The sequence below is a fragment of the Lithobates pipiens genome, unplaced genomic scaffold, assembly GCF_037356315.1.
Source record: "Lithobates pipiens isolate NorthernLeopardFrog02 unplaced genomic scaffold, aLitPip1_a1.2 Scaffold_8, whole genome shotgun sequence".
NCBI lineage: Eukaryota > Metazoa > Chordata > Amphibia > Anura > Ranidae > Lithobates > Lithobates pipiens.
The window spans coordinates 686,475,913-686,493,681 of NW_027507903.1; the positions used below are offsets into that span (position 1 = coordinate 686,475,913).

At 42.8% G+C, this 17,769-nt stretch overlaps 1 protein-coding gene across 1 annotated transcript in view; it reads left to right on the forward strand.

The window, feature by feature from the left end:
- Positions 1-14,268, forward strand: part of LOC143962545 (uncharacterized) — a 33,511-nt gene extending 19,243 nt beyond the window's left edge. The window contains exon 4 of the mRNA XM_077471815.1: positions 9,667-14,268. Within this exon, the coding sequence (XP_077327941.1) occupies positions 9,667-11,322 (1,656 nt within the window). The 3' untranslated portion in view covers positions 11,323-14,268. The remainder of the gene's footprint in view (positions 1-9,666) is intronic.
- Positions 14,269-17,769: the final 3,501 nt, after the last annotated feature.

The following is a 17,769-nucleotide window of genomic DNA, read 5'->3' on the forward strand; positions in this document are numbered from 1 at the left end:
GGTGTCGTATATGTCACAGAAACTGGCCGGGCTGACCTTTATGTTCCAGTTGGCGGATCAGCGGGACGCTACTAAAGCTTTTGTGGTGCGACGTGCTATGCGCGGTTATAGCGCTGGTCGCACGGCAGCTGACTCCAGACGTCCAGTTTCGTTTCAGCTGTTGGGGGAGGTGGTGAAACAGTTGCAACATGTTTGCGTTTCACAGTTTGAGAGGGTCCTATTTCTGGCGGTTTTTGTGCTTTCCTTCTTTGGGGCTTTTCGGGTAGGGGAGATTGTGAGTAGGAACAAAAAAGGTGATGGGGTTTGGACGTGAGCGAGGTGTTCGTGCAGGGTGGGATGTTGGGTGTGTTCCTGCGCAGGTCCAAGACGGATCGGTTGGGCAAGGGGGTTTGGGTAGAATTGAGGTCGATCCGAGGCTCTCCAGTGTGCCCGGTGGCGTCTGTGGGGGAATTTTGCCGTGTTAGGCCCCGGAGGGAGGGGGTTTTCCTCCTCTATGAGGTTGGCACGGCTTTGTCCCGATTTCAATTTCAATCGGTGTTTAAAAAATGTCTAGTCGCAGCGGGGGTGTCGGTGAAAGACTACTCCTCACACTCATTCCGCATTGGGGCTGCCACTGAGGCGGTCAGGTGGGGGTTGGATGACATAGCGGTTCAGAGTATTGGGCGTTGGGAATCGACGCGCTTTAGGTTGTATGTTCGCCCTCATCTGTTGTGAAGTAAGGGGTAACGCTAGGGCCAAGCCGGGTTGGGGGGGTTAGTGGTGTTGGGGCTTGTTTCTCTTCTCTTTCCTGAAATCGTTGCGCAGCCTTATTCCCCTCCCGCCCCAACCCTATTCCTGTTGTTTTTATTTTCTTTCAGAATCTGAGGCCTGTTTGCTGTGGATCCTGGGACACTCATATGTGTATTGGGGTGCCAGGAGAGCTGAGGTCCGAAGGAATGTGAGGTTGCTGGGTTTGTCCAGGGAGGAGGGCACGGTTCGCTGGTTGGGTATCCTGGGGATGCTGTCGTCTAGGGTAGTACCAGAAATGCACAGGTATGCTCGCTTAGATCGCCCCCTAATGTGGTCCTGTTTCATGTGGGGGGGAATGACCTGGGGTTGCGGTGTGCTAGGGAATTGACCAGGGACATAAAATTTGACCTGTTAAGTTTGCAAGCCTCTTTCCTGATACGGACCTTTATATGGTCCGATATTGTGGCCAGGATGGCTTGGCGTTTAGCACGCTCTGTTGCGGGTTTAATTAGAGCCAGGGTGAAGGTGAATAAAGCGGTGGCCAAGTTTTTTGTCCGGAATGGAGGTTTGGCGGTGTGTCATCGGGACTTGGAGGAGGAAACATGGCGTTTTTTGTGCTCGGATGGCATGCACCTGAATGCCATAGGGATTGACCTTGGGCAGCTGGGTGTACAGGACAATGTGCAACGGGCAGTTAGGATGTGGAGGGCGACACGCACGTAAGGTATCACGTGTGTGTGCTGTGGCGTTAGGTCTATGGGGTCTTTGAAGGTGGTGCTGGAAAAATAATGGAGGTTTAAGGGGGTTGGGCACACATGGAGGTATGGGTGTCCTTTTTCCCTTAAAATGTTAATAATGGAATGGAGGAGGTTGTATCTGGAAGGAAGTTGCTGGTTGTTCCTGAGCTTGCGTAATACACAGCGGGGGACCTGTTTATGGTTTACCGATACAACTGGTTGGATAAAAATGCTAATTTACCTTCAAAGACCCCTAGATAAGAAATGGGATAATGCTGGATGTACATATTTGGTTTATAATGTTTTTTGTTGAAAATGTATTTATATGCATTAAGTTATTGTCATTCGACTCCAAAAAGAGAATGTGTCGTCTGGTCATTTGTTAGATAAGTCATAGAGGGTATAGGTGGTCATTAGAAAGAGCCTCATGAGTAGGGATGAGCCGAACACCCCCCCCGGTTCGGTTCGCACCAGAACTTTAGAACGGACCCCAAATTTGTATGAACGTTAGAACCCCATTGAAGTCTATGGGACTCGAACGTTCGAAATTAAAAGTGCTAATTTTAACGGCTAATATGCAAAATACTGTCCTAAAAAGGGTTTGGGGACCTGGCTCCTGCCCCAGGGGACATGGGTCAATGCAAAAAAAAACTTTTAAAAACGGCCGTTTTGGCGGGAGCAGTGATTTTAATGACGATTAAAGTGAAAAAAAAGTGAAATATTCCTTTAAATATGGTGCCTGGGGGGTGTCTGTAGTATGCCTGTGAAGTGCCACGTGTTTCCCGTGTTTAGAACAGTCCCTGCACAAAATGACATTTAACGGAAATAACGTCATTTAAAGCTGCTTGCGGTTTTAATGTTATATCTGGTTCCGGCAATATGGATGAAAATCATTGAGAAAAATGGCATGGGTAGCCCTCCCTGCCCATTACCAGCCCCTTTGGGTCTTATACGCATATTAAGGGGAACCCCGTACCCATATTAAAAAAAGGAAATACGTGTGGCCCCCCAGGCCCTATATACTCAGAACAGCAGTATACAGGCGGTGCAAACAAGACAGGGACTGTGTAGGTTTGTTGTGTTAAGTTGAATCTGTTTGGAATTTTCAACTGGTACATTTTTAAAGTGTGTAAAAAATGTAGTGCAAGCGCTCAGCCTATACACACTTCTTATAGTGCTACAAAATAATATGTGCTCAAATATATGTATAGTATTACCCAAAGGGAAAAAAATATAGATACACTGTAATAAAAATACAGAATATGAAATTGTATAAATATATACAGTGACCTATATATATACCAAAAGAAGAGGGTAATAGGATGTTGTATCTCTAAAAGAGAAAACAGTGACTATGAATATCTGTAAACAATAAACACAGTGATAAAATCCATAGATAACTGTGAAAACAGTGACTGTGAATGTCAATAAACAATAATCTCAATAATGAAGTCCATAAATGAATATATAGTCCAAAACAATCGTGCAGAGTGCCAGTAGTGACCAGGATCCTGTGATATTGTGACCGAAAAGAACAATGTTCCACCAAGTGACAATCCCACCACCTTGTAGGGTGTAGGCTTACCAGATCTATGTGACCCTAGTAGGCATACGCCTCAGGGGTCAATCAAAGCTTGCGATCCCAACCAAAGAATGGTCTCAAGGATTAGGTGTGTCAGTCATGGCATATACGATCCCAACAGATGGCTAGATGTGGTCAATATTCCTCATGTGCATATATAGATCCAACAATGATTCAGGCATGAAAGATGAGAAGACAGAACCGACATGGCATAATAACGTCTTTAAAAAAACTTTAATAAAAAATATTTTGGTAAAACTCACATTTCCAAAAAGTACAATCAAGCGTGTCAGGATAAAAATGGCAGTAGCGGAGTCCTCCCGACGCGTTTCGACCCACCGGTCATCATCTGGGGTGGACTCACACTACTGTCCTACTGCCTTATATAGGTACTCACACAGTGAAGTGGTGGCAATCCTCCATGTGTTGTGATTATGCCCACTTCCGGTATATTAAAGATGGCGGACGAGCGTGCGTTCCACGCCTCGATTGCAATGCGTTCCACCAACATCATTTAAGCCCAGAAAACCTAATTGGAAGTGAGGGTAATTCTACTTCCGGTATGCGGAAAAAATGGCGGCCCGGCGTGCGTTCCACGCCTCGCATTGGGTGCGTTTCACCTATCCATATTGATATGTAAAAAGAGGATATAGGCACGAACCTATTTTTTATGGTCCATATATGGAACGAGCCAACATATAATAAATTTGAATGCTGTGGGCTCACAAGTTATCAGAAAAAATGTCCAGAACCCTTTTTAGAATGGTGATCAGAAACCGGAAGTGAGCATCCACAAGACCCGGAACCGGAAGTGATTGTCCATCACTTCCGGAGCGGAATGAGGATGTAAACAAGACATCAATGCAAAGAAATCACTATCTATTCTCTTATACAGATAAAAAGGTAGCGCTAATGACACCTAATGGCCACTAATAAGATTGCAACTAGATATGCAGAAAATAAGCCATCTTTACATTACACTGTGCAGAAAATGCAACTCACACTAATGACACCTAATGGCCACTAATGAGATTGCAACTAAATATACAGGAAATAAGCCATCAATACGTTACAATGTGTAAAAAATGCATCTCATGCTGCAGACTAATAATTTTATGGTCACAATGACCATATACCACAACATTGAATAAATATTATTAATATGGTCATTCCAAAAAATTAAAAAATAAAATAAAAATATAGATGTAAAAAAAATAGAGATATACAAAAAAAGGTAATATCCACGGAAAAAGCATACCCAATATCAGACTACATATCACTAATGCCAGAAGGTCCTACGAATCATCAATAAACGCATTGATGTCCCACTCCACATTCATACCGAGTGGGGAGTGGGACTGAAGTTCGTATATCCAAAAAGTTTCAAGCCTGGAGACCCCACGAGTGAGGGGTCCCCCTCTCCAAGGTGGAATATATTTATCTATCACGATAAATTGAGTGCCACGTAGATCGTTACTGTGGCATTTCCTATAGTGTCTCGGCACCGTGTGCTTAGATAATTTACTTCTGATCAGGGAGATATGTTCGCCGACCCTTGTGGAAAAAGTTCTGGTAGTGCGGCCAACATATTGCTTCCCACAGGGGCAGGTTATTAAATAAACCACATATTTAGTTTTGCAAGTGCAAAAACATTTAATTGAATATCTTTTACCAGTTACAGTGGATGTAAATTCTGAAATTTTTCGTTGTGTCAGTGCATTATGTTGACACACACTACATTTTTTGCACGGAAAATAGCCTACCATGTTATGAAAGAAAGTAGGCTGTGTTGGAGGGTTAATGATGTTGGGGGCAATTTTACTTTGCAAGGTGGGAGCCCCTCTGAAGAGAACATTAGCTCTTTCAGGAAGATTAGGACCCAATACAGGATCTCTTCTCAAAACCTCCCAATGTTTACTCAAAATCTTTTTTACCTGCCTGTGTTGTATGTTGAAGGTGGTTGTAAAGGACCATTTAAACTTCTCTCTATCATTACAGGGGGTTTTCACCTGCAGGAGAGTGTCCCTATTTATATTCAAGACTTCCTGTAGTTGTGTTTCCAAAGTCAGTGCATGATACCCCTTATCTAGGAACCGTTGTTTTAAACAGTTTGCCTGATCCACAAAGGTGCAATCGTCAGTACAATTACGCCGCAGTCTAATAAATTGACTGCGTGGAACGGAGGTAAGCCAACTTTTATGATGGCAACTGTCCATGGCAATATAGCTGTTACGGTCAGTGGACTTAAAGTGGGTTTTAAAACTGAAACCTCCTGGGGAAATTCCAATCTCCAAATCCAGAAATTGAATTCTGTCAGTACTGGTCTGGAAAGTTAATGAAATTCCCCTGTCGTTATTATTCAAACCACTGAAAAATTCAAGAAGAGCATCGAGTGTGCCCCCCCATAGGAGGAGGATGTCGTCTATGTATCGGACCCACAAAATCAATGATGGGCTCCGCTGGGCATAGACGACATCCTCCTCCCATTTGGCCATGAAAAGGCCAATCTTTTCATGGCCAAATGGGAGGAGGATGTCGTCTATGCCCAGCGGAGCCCATCATTGATTTTGTGGGTCCGATACATAGACGACATCCTCCTCCTATGGGGGGGCACACTCGATGCTCTTCTTGAATTTTTCAGTGGTTTGAATAATAACGACAGGGGAATTTCATTAACTTTCCAGACCAGTACTGACAGAATTCAATTTCTGGATTTGGAGATTGGAATTTCCCCAGGAGGTTTCAGTTTTAAAACCCACTTTAAGTCCACTGACCGTAACAGCTATATTGCCATGGACAGTTGCCATCATAAAAGTTGGCTTACCTCCGTTCCACGCAGTCAATTTATTAGACTGCGGCGTAATTGTACTGACGATTGCACCTTTGTGGATCAGGCAAACTGTTTAAAACAACGGTTCCTAGATAAGGGGTATCATGCACTGACTTTGGAAACACAACTACAGGAAGTCTTGAATATAAATAGGGACACTCTCCTGCAGGTGAAAACCCCCCGTAATGATAGAGAGAAGTTTAAATGGTCCTTTACAACCACCTTCAACATACAACACAGGCAGGTAAAAAAGATTTTGAGTAAACATTGGGAGGTTTTGAGAAGAGATCCTGTATTGGGTCCTAATCTTCCTGAAAGAGCTAATGTTCTCTTCAGAGGGGCTCCCACCTTGCAAAGTAAAATTGCCCCCAACATCATTAACCCTCCAACACAGCCTACTTTCTTTCATAACATGGTAGGCTATTTTCCGTGCAAAAAATGTAGTGTGTGTCAACATAATGCACTGACACAACGAAAAATTTCAGAATTTACATCCACTGTAACTGGTAAAAGATATTCAATTAAATGTTTTTGCACTTGCAAAACTAAATATGTGGTTTACTTAATAACCTGCCCCTGTGGGAAGCAATATGTTGGCCGCACTACCAGAACTTTTTCCACAAGGGTCGGCGAACATATCTCCCTGATCAGAAGTAAATTATCTAAGCACACGGTGCCGAGACACTATAGGGAATGCCACAGTAACGATCTACGTGGCACTCAATTTATCGTGATAGATAAATATATTCCACCTTGGAGAGGGGGACCCCTCACTCGTGGGGTCTCCAGGCTTGAAACTTTTTGGATATACGAACTTCAGTCCCACTCCCCACTCGGTATGAATGTGGAGTGGGACATCAATGCGTTTATTGATGATTCGTAGGACCTTCTGGCATTAGTGATATGTAGTCTGATATTGGGTATGCTTTTTCCGTGGATATTACCTTTTTTTGTATATCTCTATTTTTTTTACATCTATATTTTTATTTTATTTTTTAATTTTTTGGAATGACCATATTAATAATATTTATTCAATGTTGTGGTATATGGTCATTGTGACCATAAAATTATTAGTCTGCAGCATGAGATGCATTTTTTACACATTGTAACGTATTGATGGCTTATTTCCTGTATATTTAGTTGCAATCTCATTAGTGGCCATTAGGTGTCATTAGTGTGAGTTGCATTTTCTGCACAGTGTAATGTAAAGATGGCTTATTTTCTGCATATCTAGTTGCAATCTTATTAGTGGCCATTAGGTGTCATTAGCGCTACCTTTTTATCTGTATAAGAGAATAGATAGTGATTTCTTTGCATTGATGTCTTGTTTACATCCTCATTCCGCTCCGGAAGTGATGGACAATCACTTCCGGTTCCGGGTCTTGTGGATGCTCACTTCCGGTTTCTGATCACCATTCTAAAAAGGGTTCTGGACATTTTTTCTGATAACTTGTGAGCCCACAGCATTCAAATTTATTATATGTTGGCTCGTTCCATATATGGACCATAAAAAATAGGTTCGTGCCTATATCCTCTTTTTACATATCAATATGGATAGGTGAAACGCACCCAATGCGAGGCGTGGAACGCACGCCGGGCCGCCATTTTTTCCGCATACCGGAAGTAGAATTACCCTCACTTCCAATTAGGTTTTCTGGGCTTAAATGATGTTGGTGGAACGCATTGCAATCGAGGCGTGGAACGCACGCTCGTCCGCCATCTTTAATATACCGGAAGTGGGCATAATCACAACACATGGAGGATTGCCACCACTTCACTGTGTGAGTACCTATATAAGGCAGTAGGACAGTAGTGTGAGTCCACCCCAGATGATGACCGGTGGGTCGAAACGCGTCGGGAGGACTCCGCTACTGCCATTTTTATCCTGACACGCTTGATTGTACTTTTTGGAAATGTGAGTTTTACCAAAATATTTTTTATTAAAGTTTTTTTAAAGACGTTATTATGCCATGTCGGTTCTGTCTTCTCATCTTTCATGCCTGAATCATTGTTGGATCTATATATGCACATGAGGAATATTGACCACATCTAGCCATCTGTTGGGATCGTATATGCCATGACTGACACACCTAATCCTTGAGACCATTCTTTGGTTGGGATCGCAAGCTTTGATTGACCCCTGAGGCGTATGCCTACTAGGGTCACATAGATCTGGTAAGCCTACACCCTACAAGGTGGTGGGATTGTCACTTGGTGGAACATTGTTCTTTTCGGTCACAATATCACAGGATCCTGGTCACTACTGGCACTCTGCACGATTGTTTTGGACTATATATTCATTTATGGACTTCATTATTGAGATTATTGTTTATTGACATTCACAGTCACTGTTTTCACAGTTATCTATGGATTTTATCACTGTGTTTATTGTTTACAGATATTCATAGTCACTGTTTTCTCTTTTAGAGATACAACATCCTATTACCCTCTTCTTTTGGTATATATATAGGTCACTGTATATATTTATACAATTTCATATTCTGTATTTTTATTACAGTGTATCTATATTTTTTTCCCTTTGGGTAATACTATACATATATTTGAGCACATATTATTTTGTAGCACTATAAGAAGTGTGTATAGGCTGAGCGCTTGCACTACATTTTTTACCGATTTTCCAGCTAAAAAAAATCCCTAGTTTTAGCGTGTTGGCTGCTCATCATATACATTTCTTTGTATTTATCTATTTCAATTTATAATTTTCCTTTTGCGCAATATTGTTGGTGTACACATTTTTAAAGTGTAGCTCCAGTCAAAAAAACAATTTTTAAGCTTTTTGGAAAACCTAGGGAAGGGTTATCACCCCTGTATAATTAGTTTTGCCGTCCGTCTTTTTCAGAGCACGCAGACAGCACGCACAATCTCCTACCGCTGACTGCAAGCTCTATTTAAAACGAGCAAGATAGTTTGCTATATATCGATGGATATAGCGGTGTATACTGGGTTCAGAGCACGCAGACAGCACGCACAATCTCCTAACACTGACTGAAAGCTCTATTATAAAAGATAGATATATTGCTAGCTATATAGGTGTATACTGCGGTCAGGGCATGCAGACAACAACCACTACAGAAGAGCAAGAATGAAAAATCGGCCGATAACGATCGGTGTATACTGGGTACACAGAACACCCACTAACTGCTACAGATGCCAACACACTACACAAGGCCGCCGCGCTGGCGGCCTTATATAGTGTGGGGCGTGTACTACACAGCCTGAGCTATGATTGGCCACAGGCATCCTGCCTGTGGCCAATCATGGCTCTCCTTGCTGCCGGGGGTGTGATTGGCCAAGCATGCGGGGTCACAGTGCATGCTTGGCCAATCATGAGCCAGCAATGCACTGCGCCATCGCAGTGCATTGTGGGCCGTGAGCGCCACACGAATTTGGCGCGAACGGCCCATAATGTTCGGAATTCGCCGAACGGGCAAACAGCCGATGTTCGAGTCGAACGTATGTTCGACTTGAACACGAAGCTCATCCCTACTCACGAGTAAGCACATCCCCTAGTCATGAAGACATGTTTATGGGGTACAAAGGCTGCAGTAGATGCCGTGTTTAGTGTAAGCTCTGACTTTATAGAACCAAATCCCTTTTCACCATGATGTACTCATCTCCACTTTTCATCTCATGTCTTCTCCACACCCGTCTTTCCCTCTTCCTCTCTTCTAATGTTGGGAGGTATAATTCTCATTACTACTGCAAAACGAATCTCCTCCCTTCTGTACTCTGATCTCCGTGTCCTATAATATTCATCCAGCCTCACCCTGTGTAGGAGGACGTCACCCCTCCCCCATCCACATTCCTCTCCGGTGTCAGAGACTTCCAGTCTCATTTCTCTTCTGCTGTCAGCGATGGCATCTGGTGATCTGAGAGCCGAGTTGGAATGTTCCGTCTGTCTGAACATTTATACCAATCCTGTAATGCTGAGATGTGGTCACAACTTCTGCCGGGTCTGTATTGATCGTGTGCTGGATACACAGGAGGGGTCTGAAGGATTTTCCTGTCCTGAATGTAGAGAGAAGTTTCCGGATCGGCCTGCACTGCAGAAGAACAAGAAACTATGTAACATAGTAGAGACTTTCCTGTCCACTCAGCTAGATCGAGAGGAGTCCGGGGTCTTGTGTACTTACTGTGTGGACTCTCCTGTACCTGCTGTTAGATCCTGTCTGCACTGTGAGGTTTCTCTGTGTGATAAACACCTGAGAGTCCACAAAAAGTCCCCAGAACACGTCTTATGTGACCCCACCTTGTCCATGGAGAGCAGGAAATGCTCCGTCCATAAGAAGATCCTGGAGTATTACTGCACTGAGGATGAGACCTGTATCTGTGTGTCCTGCAGTTTGGCTGGAGAACATCGGGGACACCAGGTGGAGACACTGGGTGAGGCTTCTGAGAAGAAGAAGGAGACACTGAGGAGTGTTCTGCAGAAACTTCTGACAAAGAGAGAGGAGACGGAGGAAAGAGTCCAGAGTCTTCAGGAACACAGGAGGAAAGTAGAAAAAGAAGCAGCTGGTGACACCAAGAGAGTCACTGCCCTGTTTAGAGATCTCAGGAGACGTCTGAAAGAGCTGGAGAAGAGAGTCCTGAGGGACATCTCCGGGAGGGCAGAGCGGATCTCCATCTCCATCCGGGATTTGGAAATAAAGAAGGAGGAGCTGTCCAGGAAGTTGTGTCACCTTGAGGAGCTGTGTAACGTGACGGATCCACTGACTGTCTTACAGGAATCAGACACAGGTGACTTGTGTGATACTGAGGATGGAGATAATGAGGACAGAGAGAGACATGAGGAACTCCTCAATGATGGAGGGGGTCTGGATGTGGCAGGGGTCTTACACACAGGTTTATCTGATATAATAACAGAGGTAAATGTATACTATATACAGGGGGCTGCAGACATATTACTGGATGGAAACACAGCTCATAATGATCTACAGATATCAGATGACAGGAAAACTGTATCCTGGTCAGATATAGAGCAGAATCACCCAGAAACACCAGAGAGATTCCAGGATTATCCTCAGGTGATGAGCAGTCAGAGGTTCTCCTCAGGGAGACATTACTGGGAAGTGAATGTCGGGGGGTCAGGTTGGTGGAGAGTCGGGATGTGTTACCCCAGTATAGAGAGGAGAGGGGTGGAGTCATGGATTGCATATAATAAGAAATCCTGGGGATTGGAGAGGTATAGAAATCAGTATTCGGTGATACATGACAGGAAAGAGACCCCCTTACCCACCAATCCCTCCAGTAACAGAGTCAGGATAGATCTGGATTATGAGGCCGGGCGGATCTCCTTTTATGATCTGTGTGACCCGATCCGACATCTCCACACCTTCACCACCACCTTCACTGAGCCCCTCCATGCTGGGATAGGTGTATGGAGAGGTTGTATAAAGATATGTGGGGGGAGGCGGGAGATGTGAGAACTCCACCCACAGTCTGGTGATGTTAGACGGAGGAGGGGATTTATTAGAATATTCATCCAATAGTACATAGCGGTGTAAAAGTAGCTTAACCACTTAACAACCGCCCCATAGCCGAATGATGGCTACAGGGCGGTTGTTTAACTCTAAGAGGCCGTCATATTACGTCCTCCCAGAATTCTGCTCTCACGCGCCCCCCTGGGACACGCACTTGAGAGTATCCGTGACCGCCGGGACATCACTGATAACGGTAAACGGCCGCTCATCGCGCCTGTTTACCACATGATCGCTCCGTCAAATGACGGAGCAATCACTTGTAAACAAACCGACGTCTTGTTATGACACCGGTTCCTCCCTCCCCTCTCTGTACCGATCGGTACAGCGGAGGAGGAAGAGATCGGTGTCAGCAGCGCTGTGGGCTGGATCTGCAGTGCTGGTCACCGAAAATGAACCCCTCAATTCCCTGCCAATACCCTGCCAATACCATACAATACCCTGCAATACCAAATGCTCTGCAATACTCTGCAATACCCTGCAATACCCTGCAATACCCTGCAATACTCTGCAATACCCTGCAATATCCTGCAATATCCTGCAATACTCTGCAATACTCTGCAATACTCTGCAATATCCTGCAATACTCTGCAATATCCTGCAATACCCTGCAATACCCTGCAATACCCTGCAATACTCTGCAATACCCTGCAATACCCTGCCAATACTCTGCAATACCCAATACCCTGCAATACTCTACAATACCCAGCAATAATCTGCAATACTCTGCAATAGCCTGCAATACCCTGCCAATACTCTGCCATTTTTTTTTTTTTTATTTCAGGCTTCCCAGCCTAGAGGTGAGATGTGGGGTCCCCATATGACCCCATATCTCACTGTAAAGAGGACCTGTCATGCCATATTCCTATTACAAGGGATGTTTACATTCCTTGAAATAGGAATAAAAGTGATCAAAACATTTATTTTTGGGGAAAAAATGTCAAACTAAAATAAATAAAGTAAAATAAACAATAATAAAAAAAATAATTTAAGCGCCCCTGTCCCCATGTGCTCGCATGCAGAAGCAAACGCATACGTAAGTCCCGCCCACATATGAAAACGGTGTTCAAACCACACATGCGAGGTATCGCTGCGAACGTTAGAGCGAGAGCAATAATTTTGGCCCTCCTCTGTAACTCAAAACATGTAACCAGTAAAACAATTTAAATCGTCGCCTATGGGGATTTTTAAGTAGCGACGTTTGGTGCCATTCCACGAGCGTGTGCAATTTTGAAGAGTGACATGTTAGGTATCTATCTACTCAGCATAACTTCATCTTTCACATTATGCAAAAACATTGGGCTAACTTTACTGTTTTGTTTTTTAAGCACAAAACAGTTTTTTTTCCCAAAAAAAACACGTTCGAAAAATTGCTGCGCAAATACCGTGCATGCTAAAAAGTTGCAACGACCACCATTGTATTTTCTAGGGTCTTTGTTAAAAAAAAATATATAATATTTTGGGGTTCTATGTAATTTTCTAGCAAATAAATGATGATTTTTACATGTAGGAGAGAAATGTCAGAATTGTCCTGGGTGCTCCAGAACGCCTGAAGGTGCTCCCTGCATGTTGGGCCTCTGTATGTGGCCACGCTGTGTAAAAGTCTCACACATGTGGTATCGCCGTACTCGGGAGTAATAGCAGAATGTGTTTTGGGGTGTAATTTGTGGTATGCATATGCTGTGTGAGAAATAAACTGATAATATGACAATTTTGTGGGGAAAAAAAAGGAAAAAAAAATCTTGATTTTGCAAAGAATTGTAGGAAAAAATGACAACTTCAAAAAACTCATCATGCCTCTTACTAAAAACCTTGGAATGTCTTATTTCCGAAAAGGGGTCATTTGGGGGGTATTTGTACTTTTCTGGCATGTTAGGGTCTCAAGAATTGAAATAGGCCGTCAGTACTTCAGGTGTGATCAATTTTCAGATATTGGCGCCATAGCTTGTGGACTCTATAACTTTCACAAAGACCAAATAATATCCACCAATTTGTACTTATTTTTACCAAAGATATGTAGTGGTATAAATTCTGGCCAAAATTTATGAAGAAAAATTACTAATCTGCTAAATTTTATAACAGAAACAAAGAAAAATAAAAAAAAATTCAGAATTTTCGGTCTTTTTTTCTTTTATAGCACAAAAAATATTAAAAAACCCAGCGGTGATTAAATACCACCAAAAGAGTAATTGTCATTCAAAATGTGAGAGCACCGAAAGCTGAAAATTGGTCTGATTATTAAGGGTGTTTAAGTGCCCAGTGGTCAAGTGGTTCATATCCACAAAAGCTTTGAAATGATGATTGTGAGACAAATTTCTGAATTATGTCTGAGTCAGCTTGAATCAAACCGTGTGATTTATTATACACACAAAAATAGGAAAATAAGTACAATAGTTGTACATTAATACAAAATAAATGTAACTTCAAATACGTTTCAAGATATGAAAAAGTCCTGTAAGACGTGTGAGACCATGTGCTTCTGGAATTCAAAGATGGCCGATTTATTCCTTTGTGTGCTGAAGAAAGTCTGTATGCTGTAGAAGTCGATGTGATGTAGATGGCAGGAAGAGAAGAGACCCGGCCGCTTCCCGCTAAAGCCTTTTATAAACTTCTGCATTTTTTGTTTAACCGCTTCAGCCCCGGGAAGATTTTACCCCCCTTCCTGACAGGAGCACTTTTTTGTGCGATTCGGCACTGCGCCGCTTTAATTGCGCGGTTGTGCGACGTTGTACCCGAACAAAACTGACCTCCTTTTTTCCCCCACAAATAGAGGTTTCCTTTGGTGGTATTTGATCCCCTCGGCGGTTTTTATTTTTTGTACTATAAACCAAAAAATGCGCCAATTTAGAAAAAAAACTCATTATTTTTTACTTTTTGTTATAATAAATATCCCCCCCCAAAAAAAAAAAAAATTATATATATATATATATATATATATATATATATATATATATATATATATATATATATTAGTTTAGGCCGATACGTATTCTTCTACATATTTTTGTTAAAAAAAAAAAAAAAATCACAATAATTGTTTATTGATTGGATTGCGTAAAAGTTATAGCACCTACAAAATAAGGGGATAGTTTTATGGCTTTTTTATTATAATTTTTTTTTTTTTACTAGTAATGGCGGCGATCAGCGATTTATATGGTGACTGCGGCATTATGGCGGACACGTCGGACACTTTTGACACATTTATGGGACCGAATATTTCAATGAGTATGCTAGAAAATTGTATAAGACCCGCCCTAATAGCACACTGCTCTGCGCTTCTGGATAAAATAAATAAATAAATATAATATAAATAAAATGAAAATTATCAATTAATCGATTTCAAATCACAAATCATCTGAATTAATTATATAACAGAAAATGCTGCTTTTATGTCAAACAATATCTTAAAAATATATAAAAAAATTCAACCTTAATAAAAAGAGTCCACTTTTCATATATAGCAGAGCATAAACACTTTAATCAAAATGAATAACTGTTGATTTCTTTCAGCGTTCTGAAAAGATGGTGCTCGATAGGGATTTAGACAGTTCTTATTGTGATTAAATAGAGGAACAGCTTCCACCGCACGATTCACCACTTGTGGTTCAAACGATCCCCCTTTGGGGATAAACTCACCAAACGCCTGAAACAATGAGCCTTCAATGTACCATTAATGAACTCTTCTTTGGCCACTAGATGTCTCTGCTATTGACATGGGGCTCCAATATACCATATGAAAGGAACAGAACATGCAGACATAGCGTAATTCTGCTTTTCACCTTTTATTATTCTAATGCCCCCCAATACAGATATGCGTACCAAATATAAACATCACAACAGCATTAAAAGTATGTACTGTGCCTTATTTCCGGATCCCGGTTTGCCAAAGGACCAGCAGGCGTTCGCTGTGTACAGCAGCGATTCACTTCCTGCTTCCCGGGCTCCTTGGAACGCAGAGTTGAAGCGCACACGTCACTTCCGGTTCATTACGTCACTGACGCATTTCGTCATTTCCGACTTCGTCTGAGGGCGTAATCAACAAAACCGGAAGCGTTCTTTTATATATGTCACGGTCCAATCCGCACCCCCTGCAGCATAACAGACAGGACATTCCTCTAATTGTAACCGATATCTTCGGATGCCTGGATTTCATGCATGTCAGTGATCGGAAATAATGCGGACCTTATATTAACCATTAAAGCTATACAGGATGTGCAATAATATACATATTCCTCAATGATATGCCTTATATCTATGTGACTATACTTCCATATAATATTGCATACATCAACTATTTCATAAAAAGAGAAAATTAAAACAATTAAATAAAATTAAGAAACTATGTATACATATATAAATAAAAAAAAGAGATAAATCACATTTTTTTAAATTTTTTATTATTATTAAATACCTCATAAAAAAAAAGTTCATTTCTAGTTTGTTATGTGTGTGTATTATCCTTTACCATTAAAATATCGTTGAATTTCATAATTTGCAATGATTTTCAATCTCAATTATGATATTAAATTGGTCGATTTAATCGCTCATCTATGTGTGAATAAGCCAATGTTTTTTTATTTATTTATTCTAAATTAATAATAATACGTTAGTATATTTTGAGTATATACTAGAACCATATTCAACATCTAGATTACACTAATTCATTGATTAGAAATTATTAATCGTATATTTAAAAAGGTTAGAACCATTATAAATTTATAAACCAGGGAATAATTTATAACTTCTAGGAGTTCAATGCCATAATAGACCATTCCTTTATATTATAATTAATTAATCAATAGCCTCTCAATGATTAGATAATAGATCGCTGAATAAATTTTTGTTCAAATAAATTGTTAAAATTATTTTTTTGTTGTTGTTTGTTAAAAAATATATAAAAAATCCATATGTAACAAAGTTCATATGTAAAAAAATTCATATATAAAAAATTAAAAAAATTATTTATATATTGCACAAGTAGACCCATTTAAAATGAATACTATTATAAATGTATACATACATACATACTATATGGACTCCATCCCATTTATTTTATAGGGTCATTACTGGATATTTGTGTACTTTCATCTCGTCTTTTTCATGCAAGATGATTGTCAGGTCACCTTGAGGCGAGGTGACAGATGCACACCGTAGGGATCAGGAGTGCACCGCAAGGTTGTGGACCCTACGGCTGACTGCTGCGGACGGGAGACAGATCCCACTGGGGTTAGAGCGTAAGATTCCCTGGGGCACGGAGTCTAAGGCCGCGTACACACGGGCGGACTGTTCGCCCAACCTTGTCCGCTGAACAGTGTTTGGGCGGACAGTCCGCTCGTGTGTGGGCTTTCAGCGGACAGTTTCAGCGGACAGTTAGACGGACAAAGTCTTTCGGAAATTCCGAAAAACTGTCCGCTGAAACTGTGTTTGAGCGAACAGTCCACCCGTGTGTGGGCCTGTCCGCTGTACTTTCGAAATGAGCGGACTGTTCCCGCTCGGAAAGTCCGCCCATTTCGAGCGCGTGTACAGGTAGGCGGGGCCCGCGAAGGAGACATCGCGGGCTCCGCCGCCTGGAATGGGCTTAAAGGGGAACCCCAACGCCGAAAAAAATCGGCGTGGGGGTTCCCCCAAAGTCCACACCAGACCCTTGTCCGAGCACGCTACCCGGCCGGCCAGGAAAGGGGGGCGAGCGAGCGCGCCCCCCCTCCTGAGCCGTACCAGGCCGCGTGCCCTCAACATGGGGGGGTGCCTTGGGGAAGGGGGGGCCGCGCGGTCCCCCCACCCCAAAGCACCTTGTCCCCATGTTGATGAGGACAAGGGCCTCTTCCCGACAACCCTGGCCGTTGGTTGTCGGGGTCTGCGGGCGGGGGGCTTATCGGAATCCGGGAGCCCCCTTTAAGAAGGGGGCCCCCGGATACCGGCCCCCCACCCTATGTGAATGAGTATGGGGTACAATGTACCCCTACCCATTCACCTGTGAAATAAAGTACAAAAAAAAACACAACACAGGGAAAAAATATTTTATTGCACAGCTCCGGGGGTCTTCCGTCTTCGGGGGTCTTCTCGCCGGACTCCTCCGCTATCTGTGTGTAGCTCTTTTACTAGCGGAGGAGTCCGGCTTTCTTCCTCCCCGCCGCCGGCCTCTTCTCCCGACTTCGGGGGTCTTGTCCCCCTCTTCGGTTCTTCTGCCGGGCCACCGCGCCTTCTTGTAGCTCTTTTGCAGGCGGTGGCCCGGTCTTCTGTCGCCGCTGCCTTCCGTTCTTCTGTCGCCGCCTTCGGTTCTTCTGCCGGGCCACCGCGCCTTCTTGTAGCTCTTTTGCAGGCGGTGGCCCGGTCTTCTGTCGCCGCTGCCTTCCGTTCTTCTGTCGCCGCCTTCGGTTCTTCTGCCGGGCCACC